Source organism: Lottia gigantea, assembly GCF_000327385.1.
Source record: "Lottia gigantea unplaced genomic scaffold LOTGIsca_175, whole genome shotgun sequence".
In the NCBI taxonomy this organism is placed as follows: Eukaryota; Metazoa; Mollusca; class Gastropoda; family Lottiidae; genus Lottia; species Lottia gigantea.
The window spans coordinates 120,956-146,434 of record NW_008708227.1 but is presented as its reverse complement, the minus strand read 5'-3'; the positions used below and the strand labels follow the sequence as shown (position 1 = coordinate 146,434).

Sequence of the window (25,479 nt, the reverse complement as noted above, 5' to 3'; positions counted from 1 at the left end):
AGAACTAAAGTTGAATTAGACTCATGGATAGCTATTTTAATGGAAGCTGTAAGTATGGATGTTACTTTGAGTGGTTCGGCAGAACGAATTGCCAATTTATCAAAAGATAAATCTAAATTGGACATAGGACAGACTGCTGGATACATGCCATCTCCACGAATAAGTCGGAGACCAGAAATATTAAACCTTGGTTCACCACTACTAAATAATGGACAAACTAGTTCTTTAACTGACTTCCGAAGAAGAATCAGACGCGAGGAGGAACCTGAGCACAGTCCTGGTATACCGCTCAAGGCATCACATTCAGACGAAAAAAACATTCAGAAAAGTATCAAATCAAAAGGACTTTCATTAAATTTCAAATCGTTTGGAAGTCTTGACAGCTTGGTAAAGAAACAGAAACGATCTCGAAGTGCGGATGATTCCATGATTCCCGAAAGAAGATCTCTGGATGACTCCAGACATAGGATTATTTCTGAGATGGATGTTGTAGATTACCCGAAGTCGCCCAATGGACACTCGAGATTTAAAGTGCTTGAAACAAGTGGATTGTCCGATGGAATTGGCCCGGTTGTTCGTCGTCAGGTATCCGACATCAAAGACAGGTTCTTTAATGGGACGTCATACAGTGGTGTACCTGGTGTAAGACTGGGGGAATTGACTAGTGAAAAGGCTTCAGGTTACCTGCAATATAGGGTTATGATGAAATGGATTAATATTTGGTGTGTTATTGCGAGGAACTGTTTTTATGGATTCAAAACTCAGAATGACTACGAGATACCGATTGTGGCAGTGGTTTTGAAACAATGTATGGTAAATTACGACTCCAACACTTCAAGACAAACAAAAGACTTAAATGTTTTTAAGCTTTCTCAGTCGCATTGCAAGGACATTTATCTCTCTGCTGAAAGTGCAAAGGAGCTCCGCCGTTGGTTGCAGCATCTGAAGCAGTTCTGTCCAATACACGCAGATGACGATCTGAGCATCGCTAATTCTTCGGAGTGTACTCAAAGTTACGACAGTGCTTTCAGTAACGTTTCTGTTGCATCTAGCCATGACTTCAATGACAAACCAATCATCTTTACCTCAACGAACAGTTCACCTCAAAATGATGAGGTTTTCAGCACCGAAGCACGTCTTGATGTATCATCTCCAGAGGATTGGGAGGCTTTCCACGACGACGACACCATTTCTGAGCTTAACGACCCATTTAATCGTCCGCCACCGTCGTTAAGTTTATCAGCAAGAAAGGAAAAGAACCATTTTTTACACATACTCCGATCCAAGTTAAAATTGAACGTCATTAGAAAGAAAAGTTTACCAGATAATTTGGAAAGGGAGTTAATGTCACCAGCTGGACATGGTATTTTGGTGCTAGATGATTCAGCTTCTAGTCCATCGAAGGTGAGTTTAAAACATTTTATGAAATAACAGTGGGTATGTTAACAATTAACACCCTATTTAAAGGGTTTTTATCTTTTTCAAGATAAATTTAATCATTAAAAACTATAATTGGATGCCTTAGCCAATGTTGATTTTGCCTAAACATTATAAGAACGAGTTTAAAGTATCTTGCGATTGTAAGAGTTATGTACCTTGAATAGCGTATTGATTACACTCACAACCATTTCATTGCTTCTCATGTTATTGCAGAAAAATTGTGTTTCTGAAATTCTTAACATAAGTTGGGAATTTAGGCCCCACGTTCATTGGATCTTCATGGTATAACTGGTGGTAAAGGCTCAAACTTAAAGATAGTTTCGACACCACATACAAACAGATCTACGTCCTCAAAAAACCCATATAATATTAATAGGCATAATCTCTCAGTAAAGTATTCAAACCAAATTCGGATTAAATTCAGATATGTTTAAATTCAAATCCGAGTGTAGGGTCTTTATCTCCTGAAACCAGTATCTTCTTACGTTTTATATTCAGGTATTAACGTTAAAATTGTTCAGTTAGTTCAATTAATTATGGGACCTTTTTGCGAGGTTGAAATATAGGTTTTCTAAAACGTAATGGGTCACTTAACCTATGTTGTCCATTACTATAGTTTTATATGATTAATTAATATCCAGTTTTGATGTTAGAAAAAAGCCTGAGGCTAATATAACAGATTTACCTATTCGGGTTAATTGATAGTTAGAATCAAATTTGGCTTAGTAGGTGTCCTTGTACTATATCTGTATTTAAAGAGATTCATTCAGCTTCTATGATTCATTTCATTTCGATAATTATGAAAGCTAGTAACAATGCTAAACACAGAAATATTCTGCCTTGGTCGTGATAAACAGGAAAATTAGGAAATAGTGAAATTTACCATCTTCAGGTTTTACCAATCCCTTGTGTCAATCATTTATTGTTGGTCTATTGAATGCTGTATGGTCTTTGTCTGTAATTTTGATTGTAAGGGACTTTAGATTGCATATTAAATTGTCAGATGTTATTTTATCTGCTATAACGTCATATATCACAATGAGTCTGTTTAAACATTCTCATTTCATTGCAAACTGAATATTTTTTCAAAAGTTTTGATATTACTGAACTGAACTGGTCTGTAATTCACCGGACACTAATGTAGATGGAGTTTCGTCATCCTCAATACTGCCTCTTTAAAGTTGCGGTATGACTGTGAAACTGATGTGACATTTAGATGAGAGCCAAACACAGATAATACAACAATAGTATTTAGTTTATTTGGTTATTTATGTGAGCAGACTACAAACTGCGAGTTAGATTACATTCTGAAACAAATCAGCTATGACATTAACATACAAACAGTTTTAAGGTGGAGAGGACAAGGTGTGCCCTTTTAGATGGTTTTAAGAGAATTAAAGAACACAAAGAATTGTGTCGTGTCTTGTGGGTGTTATTTTGAGCTCACATTTGTTGCTGCAGTATATCTTTTTACGCCCAGTCAGGTATCTTTTTTTGGGATTAAAGATCTTCTACAATCATTGATAATTAGTTCATTACATAGTTGACATTGCTTTTAGTGACTTTGGGTTTCAAAGACCATATTGTGTGAGGGTCAAGAACCATTTCGGTCACCCAGTAGCTGATGATGCTATGAAGACAGAATAACAAGGGTACCCAAACTAAGAAGAATCTGAACTACTCAAAGTTACGCATCTTGTCTTTACTCTCAGAGAGTTAATGTAACTATATCATGGCCTGAATCATCAGTAATTGGTAGTAACCACTCACCATAATTTGGTGATAACCAGTCACCATTAAATTGTAGAAGCCATTCCGTGGTGGTAGCCAGTCACCATTATTTGGTAATAACCAGTCAGCTATTCATTGGTGGTAACCAATGACCATTATTTGGTGATAAACAGTCACCATTCATTGGTGCAGATAACCAGTCACCATTAAATGGTAGTAGCTAGTCACCATTCTTTGGTGGTAACCAGTCACTATTAATGGTGGTTACCGGTCATTTGTACTTGGTATTAACAGAGTTTTTTTTATCTTGAAGGGGTCACTCCTTCTTACATTCCATCTACATCTATTATTTCTACGCTGATCTTTTTAACTCGGTCCTATTTATCATTAAAATTGGGTTAGGATGAGAATTGTAAAAGCGATAAGTCTATTGTAGTACATAACTCACATTGTTACCTTACTTAAGCCTCTCTAGATTTTTGGTGGAATATGCCCCATGGTTTGGACTCTAACAGAGTTCCATGGCGCAGTAAAAAACTTGGACAAGCATTAGCATACATAATTTTGTTGAATATTCATGCTATTTACTGGTCGAAGCTTGAAAAATCTTCGGATTTTTTTTACCCTGATATCCATCTCTGAAATTCCATGGCCTGCTCATTACATGTCTCTTTTATGAGTGCTTACTGTTTTCTCTCCCCTTTTTACATAGCATTGGGTTACATGTCTCTTTGTGTTCACCACTGATCTCTTTGAGTTTTGAACTGCTTGAAGATTCTACCAAAAAGGGATAACTACTTAAGCTCTGAAGATTTTTTATGGAAATAATACACACAAATCTTAACTTGCCTCCATGAATTATTTGTAATGTAAACAGGCCATGGGGCAATTCACACACACACACACATCACTAGTTCATGTTAATTGTTTCATTTCCACTACAATCATTGACTGAATTTTAATTTTGTTTTGAGTCATTCAAATTATATACCATTCACGTTTATTTTCCATGCTCTCTTTTTCTAAACAATGTTATGCTAGAAAATTCAGTTTAGGAGATGCTGTTAATTGGCAAGTATGTGACTCAATTGATCATTCAAAACATTTAACTTCTGGTGCTCTTGGAGAACCTGTGTGGAGAACTATTTGGTGCTGTCAGGATAATTGTGAAACTTAAGGGATATGCTAGAACCTATTCATTTTCTTCAGTTATTCTCAGCTGAGCACATCTGAAAGGATTTTGTAAGGATTGAAAAAAAATCATTTTATTGGAAAAACAAGGAATACATAAAAATAAAGCTGTGAGAAAGAGGAAGTGAATGAAATTCAATGGATAACACAATGACAATGACTCTACCAAAAAACAAGAAAAAAAACTGGACGATGAAATTGGTAATTTTTAAATCTATTTTCTTGGGTAATGGGGGTTTAATCTTTCTGCTCCTTGTTTTGAGACCATTTTTAACACTTTTAAAAGTTTTGAACCTACATTAGGAATAGGGGCTCTAACCTGGGTCTTTATTCTGGAAAACTTAACTTGAGATGATTTTAGTTTTGTAATGAACTGCTTTATTATCCAATCAGATTGCTGTATGTACTTAAAATCTGGATTAATTTAATCTTTAAGTTTTCGAGATGGACTATTCACAAAGTTTTGTTGTAATCACTAACACCCTGTCACCAATTGTTGTATTGAAGTAATAAATCTGTACTTTGATTTAAGGGACTGTGTAAAATGGGGCTATTATAATAATATTTGAACATTAAACATTATGTTATACACATAATGATGTTCTAATAGGTGTCACATCACATATTCACAGAGGTTATTGACCTGTCTTGGTTCTGAGGACTGACTGGAAATATAATTTTAAACAATTATGATTTCTTTTGGCTTATATTGATATAACTGATTATTGCATTTTACAATACATATTCTTCTTTATTCACATAATAATAGTAATTTATTGTTAAATGAGATATTCTCAATTCTTGTCAACCAGGCACTCTGATTTTTTACATTTTTGTAACATTATAGGTGGAACTTTGAGTTTTGGCTTTACAGATGTCTATTAAGTGTCTTCATTTTTAGCCACAATGATTGCTTTAAATCAATTTAGTTTCACTAAGCTTTCCCAATACCTGTTTTAAGTCTAAAAGTTACTATTCACTTTTCACTCTGGTAGTACAAACTTATTATATGTTGCAAAAATACTGAAAATATACCAGGAGGCTGTGCTAGTTAAGTAAAATTATCAAACAGAAACTTTAAATGATAATTGAGACTGTATGGTAATTCTGAATTCTTCAGATGATAGTATTTTCTTACCTTCACTAAAGAAGAGTGGTGATTGATTAGGGAGTGTTCAGCTGTATTGTTATGATAATTTTATGGTATCAAATCCATGTTTATGATAATTTTTTCCATATTAGAATGAGGGAGGGCTTATTTTGACATGTTAACAGACAGGATAATAACCTCCAAAACATCTCTCATGAACTTTAACCTGATATGTGATCTGATTTTGTGACAGGGTGACAATAAGCATTGATGTCAGTATATTCTATCCTATGGATTATAATTGAATTAGAAATCCAACCAGTATAAGCCTTGGGGACAGTTCAATAATGATTCTATATCTCCTTAAAAGGGGATAAATTTAATATTAGAAAATTAGATAAGCAGTTTAATTCACTCCGAAGTAACTGGCCATGCCACAATTCTCTGTCAGATTTTCTTTTAAAATTCTTAATTTTTCCCTTTAGTTCATTCAGTATTTGAGCACCATTTTTGCTTGTGTCAAGTTAGCCTTAAATCATAAATTATATTCACATTAAAAAACTCCTTGTGTCTTGGACTATCATATCATCTTTAACATGACCTACAACAAACCAGAAATTGCAATGCCTTATAAATAAACAGGTTTCCTTAAGTTGTCTTTCACGAGTTTGTTGATTGTTGATTACTGGATTGGATTCATATATTGGTACATAAAACGACCGTAGGATTTTTCCCTTTTTATAATATTAGTGGAATATTAAAATCTGAAACAATCTCTCTAAAACCATACAGCAATATTTAAAGTAAAGTGCAGTGTATTTAGTTGTTAAAAATTCTCCAGGTGTTTGACAGTTATAATTTTCTGTTAACTAAAGTTTTATCATTTGAACTTCAGAGTCATTAGAATGAGTTGACATAACCTTCTACAGTAAAACTTAACAAATACACTTATACAAATTCTCAAACAAATTTTAAAGTTGCACTTCAATGATGTTCTGACTTGCAATTATTAGAATTTATCTGCCACTTTATGATTACTGAAAAGACAATAAAATTCTGTACTGCTGTACTTTATATCTTACATGATATAAGTCCCATTAACCAAAGCCCTGGGTGCTACATACAGGCTGTGCACGTTTAAAATAGACAGTTGGGAATAAAAAAAAAAAAATAGCAGAGTAGTGCCGCTGTCCTGGTCCTTTTCCTTCATTGCACACTGTATGGTGTTGCTCATATTTATAAACCCAATCAGGAAGTAAAACTCTATTCACTTAATTTAATTTTCTATCTACATTAACCAAATTAGGTGCAGAAAAGTAGGACATTAAACTCCATTCATTTCATTTCATCTTATCTTATGTGATGGACAGAAGTTTTTTGATTTCCTATAAAGCAGAAATGATCCATACTACAGTTGGTAATTTCTCAAATCAAATAATAAAGCTGTTCATGCACTTTTGACATAAAAATGAGGAACTATACAATAAACATATAAAAACATAAACAAGTTAATAACATTAGAATAAGATTATTTATGATAAAATATGCAAATTGATGAGAAATGTCAAATTAGGAGGACATGAGATGTAAACAATGTGGATAATGATATTTTACAAACAGCCTAACCTTATTATCTGTTATATTAGTTCAGTATATCTACCTCAATATACATTGTTAACATATTTTATTTTTCTGAGAATTTGTCTCCATGAATAGGAAGTAAACCTGACTGGGAAATCAACATTCTTTTTGTCATGAATTAGGGTCATATCAAAACTCATTTACTGAGTTCAAGTTTTGCTTAGAATTTCTAATGTAAATTTCCATAATTCCTGTAGGCCTCTAGGCAGAGTTGAGTTTCATCCATCTACAGTAATTATCAGAATTAACTTCAGACTTATGGTTAGACTATAATTTAAAAACAATTTGGCCAAAGACAAGCTAGTAGAATTAGTAGAAGTAGATTATTGTGAACCTTAGCCGTTATCCTTGTAAAATAATGGATGTGTCTTTCTTTCCTACAGACCACTACACCAGTAAAATGCATCTGTAGTCTAGGATGTTTATGTCACAAGGCAGTAAAAAAAGCTCTCTGCTATTAACGGTAGTTCTATTATCTGTTAAAATGAAAGGAGTAAAATTTTATTACAATAAAAGAGCAGGAGAATTTGTACACTATAACTGTAATAGTGGTAGGCTAACTGTTGAAGTGTAAACTGAAACCTAGAGCCTGAGGTGATGTTTTGGGTGACACCTAATACACTGTTACACTCATCAACCTATCAATCAAAGTTAAAACCAATAATTAATATAATTATTAATAGATATAGAATTTCTTTCAATTTGTTTATAAAATATTTCCACTGAATCATTTACTTGAGTCGTCCACCCAAGAAATGACATTTTGAGATGTGGTTTGAAAACTGTTTGAGGAAACTTGTTTGTAAACAAACTGGACTTAATGAAAATGTTGTTTCATTTGGAAAAGTGTTCAAAATTTCTGTTGGATTTTGTTATTGGTGAGTCAGTTTTTGAGTTTATGTCTTTCTATATTTTGAGAGGTAATTTAAATCAAAAGTTAATTCAGAAATTGCTTTATTGTTTTAAAATGTTGCTTTACCTTCAATGAAAAGCATTTGAGAGTTTGTTAGAAAAGAGGCACATTTTCTTAAGGAGTGAACAAGAACCTGTTTAGTAATCCTAAATCCATATCTAATACTAGATTTTTTGGTTGATTTTATAGTATTTGTGTGTATAAATTGGATGTGAAATGGGTTTTCACTCTATGTAATTTTGCTTTGTGATATTTTTATTCTTTTTCTTTAATGTTTTTGCCTGAAGTCAGTTATTTGCAATTGATAAGGTTATAAATAGGCCTATATACCTGATGATATTTAAGACATTAGTCAATAATATATGAAAACAGGTAAATTTGGTTTTTTTAAATAATATCAGTCATATTGTTATTCAAAATCCATGAATTTATAATTTATTTAAATTGAAAGCTTTTAAGATTTATTTGATGATATTTGGGATATATTTGAGGTATATTTTAAGATATCAATTTATGTTTTTGAAATTCTTTTCATCTGAAGTATGTTTTAGACATTAACTAAATGGTGTATTTTTTAAAACTATATTTATGGTTCATACAAGAACATTCTTAATAGTTAGTATTATTTGGTACTAAAAGTGCACTTGATTACCTACCTGTTCTATCCGGTTGGACTTGTTTGTTAGTTGTTTCTTACCCATTTTTATAAATTTTTGCAAAAAATGTCTATTGTTCATTTGAAATGCACTCCACATTTAAATAGACCTTTAGATACCATATGTAGAATATTATATTTCGTTAGTTATTTAGTGTAAATTTTGAATTGATAGGACATTTTATATATTGGTTGACTAATTTGGTAAGAACAATTTTTTCAAGTAGTTTTCATTTACTTTACTTGATTTTGTAGAATGATAAATTTCAATAACATTTTCATGGTCATGTTCCTGATATAATTATTGTTTGCAGTATGAATATAGCCTACTGTGATTTCAACCATATGAAAATCTCAAGAACATATCATATTTTTCAACCCTATTGATTTATGAATTGAATTGTGTCCTCTGGCATCATATCTAAATACTTATCATTTGTCTTAGAAATGATGAAGATAAAAAATCTAATCATCTTTATTTTGTTGGGAATCTATGGAATGGTTTTGGTGTTGCCATTAATGTAAGAAATATCTATCACTTGTCTAAGAAACAATCATCAGTGGTTGAAGGCAAGCTTTCATTGTAACATAGTCTTGTTCATCAGAATAAAAAATGACAGTATTGCTTATATTATTTGGTGTTTTGGGGTTTTTTTTTTTTAATATATTGAAGAGGAAATCATATTCTCAAAAGAATTAGATAATCCACAAAATATTTTTGATGAGAAATGTGTCTTCTGCTTTTGTCTAATTATAAAGTTGACTAATGTTAAATGATTCGGTTGGACTTGTTTGTCAGTTATAAGTTATCTATGTCAGGATACTATGTTGTTTACTGTCCTGTATGTAACAGTGTAATGTTAGGTTAGAATTTGGACTAGATAATCAACAATCCCTCACACCAGATGTGAGTAGTTTATGGACATATTGGTTGTCATATTTATGTGTAAGGAATAATCAAAATGGTTAATAAAATGGAGCAACATTGGTTTCCATTCTCTTTGGCATTTCAGGTCAGTTCATACTCTTAGTAGTATATTTTATCATTTCCTCTGTTTAAAAAAAGTATCCTGTAAAATGTAGGAACTGGTCATTTAAGCTAATGAATACTTTATTTGAAGGACTACCTACAACATATGGACAAACATATTGGGTCAGTAATTTGTGACTGATACATGAGATTTCAGATAAGATCAGATCAAAATGTATGTAGTAAGAAACATCAACAGCTGAATTTGTGATGTTCAGTTATAGGTATTGGATTCACTCATTCACTCATTCACTCTTTTATTCATTAATTGGCCATTCATTCATTCATTCACTCATTCATTTGTCAGAACATATGAATCAATATTTCATGCAATTCTGAAGAATGGAACTTTCAAGAAAAACTCAGTTTCCAGTAAAAAAAAACTTCAGATAATCTTCAGATATGTAGTTATCATTAGTATTGGATTCATTCATTCAATTGTTCCTTTGTCCATTCTTACATTTCATTCATTCATTTGTTGGTATATTTCATTGGGTTATTCATTACTTTTTTCATTCATTCATTGGTAAAGAATATACTGATAAGGTGGATCAATACTTCATGCATTCTTAAAGGATGCTTTAGATTAGAGGTTTTATAACTGTCAACAGAATTTCAACTATCCTTCCTTTGAATTCTTTAACAATTTCTTACTATGAGTTACTTTGTCAACTTATTTTGTGTCTTTTTTGTGTCAAACTAAGTAGATGGGATTAGTCAATTGGTATGCCTTCATCATTCTTGAAGATTCATTGAATAACTTGACTTACTCCACATGTGTCAATTTTCAGATCTTCAGTATGTTGTCATTTCTTATCAATGGTGTTTAGTTAAATGTATCCAATCCTATGTTTAATTAAACTGTTACCTTGTAGGCGGTTTGGATGCATCAAATTTTCAACACAGATTCCCATATTAATTTTTTACGGCAAAACAGAGGGGAGGGGGTATGCCAAATTGGTTTTAACCCCTCCCAGTTTCAAGTATTTTGTCATTAAAAGGCTTAAATATCTGGTGCTGTGAGCTCCTCTTGACATTTCAGTGCCTCTATTATGGATTGTGAACACTAAGATGTTGATTATTGTAAATTTAATCCATGTTTGAGAATTCTGTTGTCACTTTAAAGCTTATTGACAGTTTGGGCTATTTTGATGACAAGTTGGAGGCCGAAAAGTAATTACACCCAAGAATAAAAAAAGTTTTAAATGATTTCCCCAAAAATGGCTACTTGAAAACTTATGTTAGCAACCAAGTCGGGTGCTGAAAAGTTTTTTCCTTCATTTGCAGATGAAATTATTTAAGTCTAAATATTTTCAAGGGAAAAATCTTGCTTGAAAAGAATACATCATACATATAAATGAGAAATAAAGCCAACATAAGTAAAACTACATTTCATCCTAAAAATCCAATTAACCATTCTGTTTTTCTTCTTTTTATGCGTTGTATTTGTTATCTATTGTCACAGTGTTAAGCCTATGTAGATTTATCATATAAAGATGATACATTTATTTTGTAATACAAGTTGAGATTGACGCTACGCAGTCAGACCAAAGATAGGTCATGTTAAAACAAATAAGACCCCCTGTAGTATTGTGTAATCATAAAAGACTGTAATGGTCAAGACTATGGTTTAAATGGTCCGATGATCCCCATTCAAACCTATTGTACCCCTACACCTACGCTATGACTAATTTTCAATTCATTCATAAAATATGTCTGGGTCATAGAGGTCAATCATTCTCTTAAAATATATTTGTGGGTAAAGGTTTACTATTAAATTTACTATCAGTTGACAGTGAAAAGAGAAGATGACTATATATTCACTGTTCTTTGTAAGTTTTTTCACCTTATTTTTAACTCATTTAATTTGATTTGAAGAAATCACCTCTTACTGGCATTAAAAGTTGGAGCATGTGCTGAGTATTTTAATTATTTTTAAATATCATAATTGTAGCCTAGAAGCAGAGATAAAACTAAACATTTTGGAGAAAAAAAAACTTGATAATCAACTACTTTTAAATTCCGAGGCATTCCGTTTTCATTATTAACTGTTATTATTAACAACATTTATAAAGTGCTCTTTTCACCATGACAGTGTTCAGGGGCGTAAACTTATACCTGAAAATATTTCTAAAGTATGCTATTTATATCTATGTATCTTCTTGATCAAACAGAATTTGTTTTAAAAGGGTTAATTAAAAATGGAGAGTAATTTTTTTATCTTGTAAAAAGTACTAAGGACCTTTTGACATATTTCTCTTCAATTCATGGTCTATTTTACTCAAATCCATACACTAGTTTTCTATATTATATTATTATATTACACTAGTTTTCTATATTATATTATTATATTACACTAGTTTTCTATATTATATTATTATATTACACTAGTTTTCTAACAGCTTTGTAAGGCATCACAAACATAAAAACCTTTTTAAATATGTCTAACAAATATAATAAATTGCTGACTTGCAACGATAAAGCAAAGATTTGCTTTTATGAAAATTTTGTAAATTTCACAGATTTAGGAATTTATCTTGTATATATGCTAAAAATTGTCAGTTTCCCATATGAAATTCAGAAAGATAAAAAATCTGCAGTTTAACAGAAATAGAAGTTTTAAACATAGATAGAGGCCAATGACATCTGTATGTAGTATTACACATAATCTAGAATTCAGGATTGTTTTTTCAAACCATTTGACCCTGTTGAATATCTTAAATCATGTAAAGAATCAGAAATAAAAAATTAGAACATGTATTACAAGTTTTAACATTATGTGACATTTATTCAATTAGATTTAATATTGTAATTATCTGACGTAATGTAGAAAAACTTGTTTTTACATGGAATGTATGAGGTCATAATGTTGTTTTGTTGTTATATTTAGATAGTCTAATCTTCATTATTTGTTTGTAGTTAATACTAAGTTTAGAGCTGCTATACAGAGTAAAGATTGTTCCATTTTGTACCTCTATTTGAAGCAAATGCAAATATGTACATAATCAATATAGTGTTCTATAATTTGAAAATTATTGATCTTTTCAATATCTTAATTTTGACCTCTACTTATATCAGATCTACGTGGTATGGCTACTTTAACAATAATACAAGTTGTAGGGAAATAATTGTATATGTTGGAAAATTCAGATAAAAATAAGCTTAAGTAACTGTATTATATCATACAATAATTGTATTTAAAGGAATGTGTATACAAAGTAAAAAGTACCAAAGTAGCTATGCTGGATGCTGAGTTTTTTTTTTTATACAACATCAAGTTCTAAGATCTAAATTTAAGTTTCTTCATTTGAAGTAAAGTCTTAATCATAACAACTTGGCACTGAGTTTTTCAGTCAAGTATTCTACCTGGTTAAAATATTACCTTCAAAACAAACTGAACTTAATAACTTCTTTAACTTCTTTTTTTAATAATTAGATACAGATATTGATTAATATAGATATTATTAGTGAACTTAAAACATTTCCTTCAAAACAAGAGAGGCATTCACTAAGGTTCTTCTCTTTCCTGTGTTGTTTTCACTGTATGTTTTAATATATTATTAAATTCTTAAAAGTTGACTTGGAACTTCAATTCCGGAGAGTTAAATATAGTCTATTGAAATTTTGATTGTGCAATTTTCCATCAAGGTTCTTGGACAGTTCCAGGAATATAAAATGGCTAAGGTAAGATAGTTTTTGAGTAGAGTGTTACTTCAAAGCAATAGTTTTTATTTCAATCTCACTTCTTGAATGTCAATAATTATTGAACTGGGTTTCAGGTATTTTAATATTTTGAGACAGCTTAACCTATGATTTTAAGAATTCACTGAGTATTCCAAGTATATATATTTAGTTTGCAGGGATTTGTAAAAATTGTTGACAAAGTTTTGGCACCATAAAGGTAATCCAAAGAGCACCAAGTGACATAACAGACAACAAGAGACTACTAACTAATGCCCAATTTAAGTTGGGTTTTTGATTAGTAGACCTACATTAGGTGACATAGATACTGTATTGTTTTAAATTCAGTAATATTATTGTTTAAAATGTGGTTTGTTATTCTTGGCACAATTCAGTTTAAGTCATCATGATTTTGAAAACAATAACAGATTTTGTCCGAAAATGGAATGTGTAAAAAATTCTTTACTTATCTGATAAATGACATTGTAAGGCAATATGGGAGGAACAGTATGTTGTTTGGTGGTAAGTTTTTATAAATAACATGTTAGAATTTGAGAAAATTATTATTTTCAATTTTTTTGTATTCCAGCGTTTCCATTAATATAATTGAACATAGTAAAAGAAGGAAAGTCAGCTTTATCAAAGAGTTTGCTTGATGAAAAAATTTTAATTTTATTTTATTAATTTAATTAAAACACAATTTTCAGCTAGATTTTTATAACTATTGTGTGTTTTTCCTGAAAATAAATAATCCAAAATAGGTTGTAAAAACTCAAAAGTAGGAAGTAAAAACTATCAAATAAAATGTTTCCTCAAATTATCTGAAATCCTTTTGTTGTTTATTATTTTGAAGTTGAAGAAAGGGCATACAAGTGTATCTTAGTAAGGAAATCAGTCAAATACAGATAAGATTAAAGATTATATCATTCTAGTTGATTTTAAGGTTAAAAGTCAAAAGTTGAAGTTTAAATATTGGTTCATGGTCATCTTCAAAGGAATCATCAGATTTTAATGTGGATTATACTGATAATTCCTGCTTATTAAGATACTTTGTATTTAAATAGTGATCTTGAATCACTGATATTAAGGCACAATTTTCTGAAACAGTTTTTTATGGAGTCAGGGTTACCATATCTCTAGCATTGATTTGATGCTATAAAATGTTTGAATTTTCATTATTGGCATCAAATTTCTAATTTCTAATCAGTTTTGAGTTTATATCAGTTCAGCAGCAAGCACCAGCATAAGCTTAAAGTATTGTTCACAAATATTGATATAATTAAAATGAAAATGAAAATCAATTCTAGAAATTGAGGCAACTCAAGGCAGTTTCTATTAACTTAAATTGAAAAGATCGATCAAAAGTCTACAACTGGAACATTTTGAATTGTTACCGAATTTCTATAAAAAGCGAATTAAAATATAACATAGCCGAAATTGAAATTGAATGTGATAAATTGCTAGTCAAATTTGTTCATGTAAATTGAAACCTGCACCAGGTGTTAATCAATATTCAATAGTTGAGCTTTAGAACACATGCTACACCTGCAAATTACATCAAGTGGTCACAAACACAATGTTTTCCATACCTTTATTTTAGCCTAAAGTTTGAAATATTTCATCTCATTATTCTAAACCCTATGTTTGAGTTGGAGTTTGAGTCACAGTAATCACAATGACTTGCTTACAGGTCTATCTATCATTAGGCTTGGAGACTTTTCCTCAAATCAAATGAATTATATTTAAAACTTAGCATGGTCAAAGTCCTTCTGTAGTCTTATACTCAATATTCTTTCATTAAAGATAGAATGTTTCCTTTCAACTTACAATCTGCATTAATGAAGAGAGCCGTGTCCCTTTTATGCATTTAGCATTCATGAGATGAAACGCTTAGTTTGTAAGTAGCATGACCTTGGGATGTAAATATGAAAACAAGAAAGAAGGGTGCAGACTTTATTGACATGTACTGTCCTCACCTTATCTGGAATAATAGGTAGGGGGTGATAGGGTCATATCTTAATCCCTTCTGAAATAGATTAAACACATTTTTATCATTTCATAAACAAAATTCTCTTCTATCAAGGAGGATTGAGATAATTTTTCAAATTTGGATTAAGGAGGACTTAATTTGAAAGATCATTGTTTTAAGGGTGTTTTTTTTCAATAGGGTAAGATTTTTGTAGTATCATTGTCTTTTGGATTCAACATCCATAGAAAATCGCATGAAATTGGTTATTTTCTCAATATTATCCCACTTTGATTTTGCTGGTTACTATCTCTTTAGGTATAATAGATATTGCTGCAAATAGAGTTGTTCTGGAGCAGGTGACCCTCAGATTGATATATCAAAACGGACCAAATTGTTGGTAAATCATATGTGGCATTTTCTTGGTTGCCCAAACTTTATTTTGAAAGCATAAACTAATAAAACATGTCAGTTTGTTTGCATTAAATTCCTGTAATTAATTAAATTATTGTATACTAATGAAGTTAAACAAACTCAGGTTCAGGATAAATTATAAGATATAAAAGCTTATTTATTTAGCTTGCAGACTTCCTGTTCCTTTGAGGTTTTTGTATTTGTTAAGTTTTGAGATTTGTATCGGCATCTATTCAGACCACTTATGAAATTCAGCAACTATCTTGTTTTCTAGCCTTACTATTAAAGGGATTGTAAAGAGGTTTTCCAAATTTAAGTAAACTAAGTGCTGGAGCATATTTTCAGATTAGTTGTGTCATGAAACACTTAGTTTTAGTGGAATGGTGCAGTGTCCCAGCTTCACATAAAATTTTTTAGAAAACCTCTTCACAGTCCCTTTAAATGAAAATAATCAAGTATAAAGATTGATTCCTTTATTACAGGATGTTTTTATATGAATCAGCTATGTGTAATCAACAAACTCAATCTAAAGGGAACTAGCCACCCTACAGTGTCCACAATAATATCTTATCTTTAAGTCAATATATCTTATCACTTCAGAGTTCAGCAGCAGATATCAGAAGAACTAAATCATTCAGTGCCCAGAACCTTTCAAGGATGTCCAGTGACTCTGAAAGTGAGTCTACTGGGTCACATACTGGTATCAAAATACATAAACCTATGTGTGTAAAAACTGTGGCTGCTAAGGATATCACTGATTCTACATTAGAAGGTTATCTAGAGAGAAGGAATTACAATGGACAGTGGATTAGGTAAGCATCTCCCAAATCTCAATTATTAGCAAATTTGTTAGGTATTGCCATTCTTGGTACCATATTTTCTTTATCAAGGAGGTTAACCTTGATATCAATTTGTACATGGTTTTTATACAGTATTTAGTAGGTTTCTCACTGAAAATATTTCAATTATTAATCAATTATTGATAGGTAAACATGCTGTCGATAATCGATCTCAATTTGGTAATCGATATCCAGTCCTACACATAGTGGTACAATTCAAAACAGGCTTCAAAAACTATTCTGCAAAACAAAATAGAAAATCTTGTATGTTTTGAAATGTCCCTTATTCCGACTATCACAAAAAATTGTTCAAAAAGATTTCTAATTTTTTGAAATTATATTTATAAATTGTTTTTTTATTGCAGATATTGGTTTATACTACATTCTAATTGTTTATATTGTTACCTAACACCAGACGACACAGTCACAGTAGATATCTTAGATATAAATAACTACCATATTACTGCTCTTGTTGACCGATTTCGTGGCAAACCATACGTCATTTTACTTTCGCATGAGGTAAATATTCATATTATTTAATTATTTCTTAACTTATTCACCTGTATTGCGTAAACTCATATTCTTAAAAAATAAGGTTAATTGATTAATTAAGTGTAGGTGGGAGATTATAATTAACTTCTTTAATGATGTCATAATTCGTAGTTGGCAATTAGTTACTTTTAAGTGCATCAAGTAGAACTTCAATTTAAATTTTGAGCTGGAAAAACATCAAATAGTTGAAATAGCTTTGGAAAGATAATAAATTATATTTATCATCAGTGGTACTGGTACTTTTCACTTCTCTTTTCATTTTGCTGGTTGTTGTAAATTCAATAAGCTCCATCCCCTAGACAAAAATGTATTGAACACATTTGGCAATGAGGCTCACCAACAACTCTTTCCGTGTAAGCCTCAATTCTGTTGGGGCCTCTTCCAACTAATTCCACATGTATTGTAGTATGTATAGATACAGTTACTTTAATTTCATTCTTTCCAAATTATTTACTTTTCAGGAATTTTTACCTCTTCACTTAGCAACGGAAACAAGAGAAGAATTATCAACATGGATAGATTATTTACAACCAGAAAGTAGTCAAGCTTGTCCTTTAGATAATTATAATATTCATGGTGAGTTATATTAGTTATTTCTTTAAATTATGTCAGGTGACAGTACCCTGCTGTTTAAGCTTGAAGAAAAACTAAGGCACCATATGATACTAAGAGGACAGTAGTCAGATTGAAATTTTGATATAGAAATTCATGCAAATCAACCCAGTTCAACCCAGATAATCTAGTAAATATTAATTAATCAAAACATTGTGGGAAAAAATACTTCCAAATTGTTTAAGTGAACACAAAGGAATGAAACAAGTATCTTTTACAAGGATAACAACTGAGGTTCACAAAGGATCCTTTCTACCAGATGGTCCTAAGCTAAATGTATTGGCACTTTTTACCAGATTATCCATACTCATTTGCAGCAGGGTTGACTGGAATCAGGATTGAAGATAACTTATTCTAGGTTATAAGAATAGGGATAGTTAAGCTAAGGAACTCATAAAAATATTAAATGATATATTAAATTACAGTACTATTAATTATATTATAGGGAATAATAATAATAGTGCTAACAAAGTAGAATATTATAAACAGAAATTATTAGCTGAAGTTTTACAACAGAAACATACCATAGAGTTAGAGAGAGCCAGACGACAAAAGGTAAAACTGATTTATGTAAATTGTAATCAACCAAACATCCATAGCTTCCCTGGCATTGAGGAATTCTGGAAAGATAACCTAAGTTGACATAAATGTTGTAACCAGTCTTAATTCAAATCAGACCAAACTTTCTGTATTTTTATTAGCTATTATTTTTAATATAGTCACTTTAGTTAGGGTCCAACTATATCTCTATATAACCTTATTTTGATTCATAACACTGCCATCCAATTAAATGTCTCCAACACTGGCACAATGTGACGCAAACAAAAGTTGTTAAATCAAGAAGCCAGAGACTGTGATGTTCCAGTAGGTCCTTTCATGTGTTTGAATCTGAGCAAGCATAATTTTAATCATCACAAATATTCACCAATTCCTTCTCTAATTTTTCAGAAACTGTCAGCTAGTTCATTTGATCTTCAACCTACCCATGATGGGGAAGATAGAATTGTAGAGATGACAAGACTTCATCAAAGAAGAATGTCCACTCAAATTAAGGTAAGGACTTTGTCTGAAATTGAAGATCAAATAAGGTCTGTTTAAACTAATTTCTTAATGAAATCGTAAGCATGTTATATTTATGAGCAAATTGAGGATTTTAGTTTGTCATATTGGTGAGGACACTGGTACTGCTTTAAAGATGGGGTTCCCTTATTTTCATTTATGATTGGTTAAAACTCTTAATTATTTGCAATAAGAACATAATGATATGATTAAGAATACAATATGATAATTCATTAGAAACACCAATTAACAAAATAGTTTGCTTAATTTGACATTAAAAAACAAGGAAACCCATCTTTAAAAAATTAATGATCAGTTTTTATGAAAGTTTTTATGAAAGTTTGTATACATTGTTACCCTACTAAACGTCTTGTGTCTTTATGTTTTCAGATGGACACACTCAATAAACAGCTTCATGCCAACAGTGCTGCCAAAAAACCTGCAGGATTGTTTAAATTTGGCAAAAAGAAATCTGTACCTAAAATAGAACTCAATCCTTTCCTGGTGGACCAAATTAAAGCACTATCAGTGACAATGGACAAACTTAACAAGGATCTTGCTGACCGAACTGGAGACTCAAACACTCGTTCCAAGCTTGCCAATTCTTATAATAATTCTAAAAGTATGGATCTCTTACCAGAACCAGAAAAAGACTTAGTACATAGAAGTAATAGTTTAAAATCTAGTATGCAAAAACTAGCACACAAAACATTCATTAAAGCTTCGTGGACAAAGCGTCGAAAATCTCGGAATAATCAGAGTAACTCTTCATTAGACAGTGATGAAAGTCATGGTTCTTTTCATTCAGAAACAGACTTTGTGGACTTGACCAAGCCTCATGAAAGGAGTTCTAGTAGTGATCGTTTAGGGGTACCTAGTGAGTGGAGTTTAAGTAGTGACTCTAGTTTTAGTTTATCACATCAATCAAGTAGTGAACATTCACCAAGGTCACCAAGGGGAGAGAACCCAATGACATTTGATATCGCTTTTGCGAAAATGAAAGCATTAGAACAAGTTGATGAAGGGCGCATATCGCCAAATGTTACTAATGGAAATTTCAAGAGCTCTCCTCGAAAGGAGGTAGATCCAGCAGTGCTAGCAGAAATTGAGGTAAGTAAGCTTTGTATGGATCTTGGATGTGGTCACATTTTAGATTTTTATCCTGTGGTAACCCAATATGCAAACTTTATTGGATTTTCAAAGAGCAACAACTCACAAGAGTATTATATCAAATGCAATGCAAGTAGAAAAAACACTTTCATTCAAATACTTTCAGCTTGACTCATACTTTTTGAAATTTGAGTACTTCCAAACTTGATACTTAATGTAGTATAACTTATAAGAACTTTTTTTTTCAGGCATTTGAAGAAATGGCTAAAGATATGATGAACAGATTGACAGTTACAAAAACCTAGCAAAGGGGAAATAACTCTAATCATTATGGTGCTCATTTTGTGTTCAACTTTATCTGTTAAATTGTTTGATTCTACGCAGATTATGGCCAAAAACTTTTATTCCAATTCATTTGGTGCATTAGTTTTTTACTTAAAAAATCAAACTTGATTTTGGAACCAATGTTCCTGTTAATTTCTGCAAGTTGCAACTAAAATAATCCATGCAAATTGAGTATACCTGAAGAGATCTATATTTTTGTATTCTAGTCTACAACACTACCTCACAATATAAAAACAATCTGTTAGATAGTTGTATTTATGACAAGTATTTCGACAAATAGCATTTACAAATTAACAATCCAATGATATTTTTACTGTTGACTTTCAATTTGCATCAGTCATAATGTTGACATTCTTCTAATTCCTCCAGTCAGCGGAAATCTAGCATTATTGTGTATGAATTGTTGCCATGATTTGTTTTTTTTTTGGTATTTTGTATGATTATTTTGTATGTTGAATTAGTGTTATAAACATAATTGTAAATGAAATAAATTATTTATATCCCTTTATATTGAATGGCTTTTGTATTAGATTACCTTGTATAAATGTAAAGTCTGCCAGCTTACGGTTGACCGGACCGCACTGATGTGTGACGCATCAGCTGCCGATATTACATATATAAAAAGACCCTTGAAATCGTGAAGTGTTTCTGATATTCTGTATCTTGCCCAAGCTACAAAACAGAGCTTGTCTTTTGGTATTTAAACCAATCAATCTGTAATTCCAAGCTGTGCTTTGAGAACATAATTTGATTAATGAAACGAGAATCAATTGCAGTTTTTCGTGGTTAAAATATTATTTTTTCGAAATAATGATGCCCCGCACAAGTGGCTTTTCCACTGCATCACATTTAGAAACATGGTCCCTCCCAGATGTCCCTCATGTTCCTATCTCCTTCCATTCTGTGGTTGGTCCATTAGCGAGCACCGTACGAGAGTCTCAGTTCCTAACCCTTAGGAAATCAGATACCCTTGTTAGAAAAGCCTGCTACAATATTATCCACTCTATAAAACGTGAGAGGGGAGACAATCAAGAACCGCCGTCGAAGTGAACTAAAGGTAGCAACAACTACAATATCACTAGTCGTGTAACATCGTTGCTAGAACAGCTCGAGTCTGAGAGCACGCTAACACAAAATAAGATCCAAGTTTACACTGATGTACCGAGCTGACCACCCCATAGTTACCATAGAACTGCCTCCCCGATTCAGCCAAACAGGAGCAGCCACGAAGAGACACCAACACAGGTTCAGGGTCCCTTTCTGCAGCACCGCAACCTACGAATAATAATCTTTTCTTAAAGACCATAAAGATATGCAACCGACTGCAAGAGGATGCTATCTTGGCCGAGTCCATTCTTCAAGTCCAGCGCTGGAAACACCATGAGGGGAGGCGGTGCATGTTATTATCAGCTTTTTAGTTTGTACATAATGGCTTGGACTTTCCCCTCTAGCACACGCTTTTTAAACATAGTGAGAAAATTCCACAGAAGCCCTTAACGTTATTGTATAAAAATGAGAGCAACTTAAAAAAAAAAACCCATAAATATTCAGATGTCAAAATCTAGTGTACATATTGTTAAATAGTAAAAACTACTATAGTGCTATCTCGATGTTGTCAGCGAGGACTCTCCAGTGCACATTAAAGCGGTTACTGTGGTACCCAAGGATGGAAACCATTGACAATTTTGTTCGAATGAACAAGCAGTTCATGTTCATATTTATGTGGTATGAGCTTATTGGGTTTGTTCATAAATATTTTGTACTTAAAAAATATTAATATGAACATGGCTTCAGCCATGACAATCGTGTATGACAATAATATTGGATCTATGGTAGCACCACATTAATGCCAATATAAGATCGTAGAGGAGTGAAATTCCTTCCTGTATGTTGATATCACAAGATGTACAATACCCTGGTATGCACAAGTTGAAAGGTTGAAAATTCAGACAAGGTGTAGGCTACAATGCCGGGAAGTCGCTCAGTGGCGTTTCTACATAAGCTGGCCTGGCCACATGCCCTTGAAGTTCTTTCAATACTACTATAAGATATGTGGAGAAAATAGTGTCAACGTATTTAAATTGACACTATTTCGTCCACTTTGCCCATAGTTCATTAATAATGGCAGAACTTCAAGGGGCTATGGCCTGGTGTTGTTCCACTCCCCCTTTTAGTTTTGAATTTTCGATGATGATATGTGTGGTATTCGCTTCTTCTGTTTCCTTACAACATATCAGACATCAGATCTGGTATATGCATAGATGTATATTCTATTTATAACTTTATGGGTATATGTCATATTATAATCTAAGCGGTTATTGCAATGACAGGTCAAGGGACGTAAGTCAATACAGTTGGGAATTTCATTCAGAGTTGGCATACACTGTTACTGTACTTTTTGACCGATGATTTATATGTTCAAAAACATTTTGACAATGACCAATTCACCCTATTCACAGGACAATAGCCCAGAACACTGAGTTTACAGTCAAGCCCACTACCCCAACCCGAGGTGGTTCGAACGTTCTAGAAAATTTCCCTCATTGCAGATAGATAAGATGCGATTTATTGCATATACCCTCTCCCATTGTGAGCAGCATGCACTTATAACAACAGTAATTAAATACAGAAATTATTCGCCACAGCCAACAAAACATTCCCAAACTCCAAGATCCTCTTCACATGTATACCCATTTCAAATAAAATCTCGAAGAAAGCACAACAGAACCTCAGCACCCTCAACAACATGATGATGGAGTCCAGTATCAACAGCGCAACAATCTTACCACCCTACGAAGAAGAATTCGAAACAGTTGATAATCTTCATTGGTCTCCAGAAACAGCAAACAGCATCTATTTGTTTTGGATACACCAGCTTCAAGCATCGAGTAAGTCTTTAAACTAATTACCGGGGATAAAAATACTGAGATGCCACCGCTAGGCCAAACTGTAGTTAACTTGAGCCGCAAAATTCTCACACCCCTTCAGCATTCAATCTTAGACCGTGGACTTAAGTTTATTCCCACACCAAAGATAGCTAACTTGAATTATCTCCGACCATCCATTGAACGATTTCAACGAAATCTTAGCTGCACATATTTTTTTCGAAACCACCCCCCACGTGGTGCTAGAACAATGTTTATTCCTAAATCCACGTGGACACCCCCTCAGGCCGCCATCCATCCTGAAATATTGAAAGCATTTGCGAGTATGAATAGCCAAACAGTGAACCTTTCCATAACACACGAAAAGCCTAATCTCACACGAGTGGAACGTGAAGCGTTAAACTTACTTAAGAAAGACGATAGCATTGTTATTAAAAAGAGTGACAAAGGTTCATGTTGTGTCATTCTGAATAGGCAGGATTACGTTTCAGAAGCAGAGAATCAACTGAATAATTCTAAACATTAGAGTTCCCTCTAATGCCATTTTAATTTCTATCGACGTTTTTTCTATGTATACCAATATCGATAACACTACTGGTTTAACGGCAGTTCGTAAAGCTTTTAATAGAAACCCAGATCCAAACAGACCCGACGATGCAATTCTACAGCTTTTAGAGATTTGTCTTAGTCGAAACGATTTCACATTTAATGGTAAAACATATTTACAAACTTCAGGGACAGCAATGGGCAAACGATTCGCCCCTTCGTACGCAAACCTTTTCATGGCAGAGTGGGAACGTGAGGTGTTGCCCCTCTGTCCATTTGACCCACTTTTTTACGGACGCTTTTTGGATGACATTTTTATGGTTTGGACTTATTCTATCGAACAGTTTTGGGAATTCTTTGAAATTCTCAACAACCATCATCCTTCTATCAAACTAACCGCAAACGTGAGTGACAAAAGCATAGACTTTCTCGATACCACAGTCTTTAAGGGAGATTCCGTAGCAGAAACAAATAAACTGGAAATTTAAAGTGTATTTCAAAGAAACTGATACTCATCAACTCTTGCACAAGAGCTCCTTTCACCCAAAACATACCTTTTCTGGTATAATTAAGTCACAGGTTTTACGATTTCATCGAATTTGTACGAGATCTTCTGATTTCAACCAAGCCTGTACGATTGTTTTCTCAAAAATGAAAGAGCGTGGGTACTCTAAACGATTTTTAAAACATAAAAAATTCCACCTTAGCACAGATAGCAGCTAAAAACAGACTTTATGCCGAAGTACCTCCAGGTTTAAGAAGTGCTCCATGTTTGTCCAGTAGATGCAAAACATGTCCCTTTATATCATAAACTCATTATTTTGTAAGCAACTCTACGAATAAAAGGTACCCGATCCAGGAACATCTAACATGTGAACATTCGAATGTAATATATTTAATTTCATGCAAGAAATGCCCCAAACAATATGTAGGAGAAACTAAGAATAATTTACGAACTCGCTTTAATGCTCATAGGTCAGACATCAAATTAAAGAAAGACAAGCCTGTTTCTAATCATTTCAACCTCGACGACCATTCAATAGACGATCTCACCCTAATCCCAATTGAGCGTATAGAAATTGACTTGCCCGAAGATGAAACTACCAAATTCCGTCAATCTAGGGAGGCCCATTGGATTGAGACATTGAATACAGCAAGACCTATAGGACTAAATATTCATCATAATGTAGGCATAGCACCCTTTGTTGTCCCGTTTAATACAACCAGCAATCGAGCAAGCAAGATAGTTCATGCCCACTATAAGAGCCTTCAAGAGAAATTCCCCCATGACTATAAGCAGAAAATGATAGTTGCATATTCAAAAAATAAGAACTTAAATGATAATATTGTTCATAGTAAACTAAAAACAATCAGCACATAACAGATACTATACTTCTCGCCCATCGGGCGAGTTATTTTTTCTAATTTCAGATCAGAATAAGAACAGAAGAAAACCCAATTTCAAGACCCTTAATCCTAATTTCTAATTAAAGTGTCTGCTCCACCCTAGGCCTGTACATTTGGGAGAATCAAACCCTCCCTCCCCGAAATCTAATATGGATTTGCCAATTTTTATGGTAACTCATATTTACTACAATTTTCAAACCACGATATTGCTCATGCCAAGAATAGACCACTTATAAATCATTTCAACAATACCGATCATTATATTGGTGACCTTCATTATGTCATTAGAAACAGTTTCTTCGTCAACAAATATCAAACCTAAGCTTAGACGACTACAACGCGAAAGTTACTGGATCGATCAACTACAGACCG

General features: G+C 32.5%; 2 protein-coding genes across 2 annotated transcripts in view; both read left to right on the top strand.

The window, feature by feature from the left end:
- LOTGIDRAFT_173864 (hypothetical protein) overlaps positions 1-3,316 on the top strand; it is a gene marked incomplete at both ends in the record, with an annotated part of 22,575 nt that extends 19,259 nt beyond the window's left edge. The window contains 2 exons of the mRNA XM_009051941.1: positions 47-1,404; positions 3,248-3,316. Of these exons, the coding sequence (XP_009050189.1) occupies positions 47-1,404; positions 3,248-3,316 (1,427 nt within the window). The remainder of the gene's footprint in view (positions 1-46; positions 1,405-3,247) is intronic.
- A 10,050-nt stretch (positions 3,317-13,366) lies between these two features.
- On the top strand, positions 13,367-20,778 carry LOTGIDRAFT_238849 (hypothetical protein; the record flags this gene model as incomplete). The annotated part of the gene is made up of 8 exons (XM_009051940.1): positions 13,367-13,375; positions 16,353-16,564; positions 16,957-17,110; positions 17,605-17,719; positions 18,201-18,310; positions 18,704-18,808; positions 19,205-19,924; positions 20,173-20,778. The coding sequence occupies 8 exons, from the start codon at positions 13,367-13,369 to the stop codon at positions 20,227-20,229; spliced, it is 1,482 nt and encodes a 493-aa protein (XP_009050188.1). The 3' UTR covers positions 20,230-20,778.
- Positions 20,779-25,479: the final 4,701 nt, after the last annotated feature.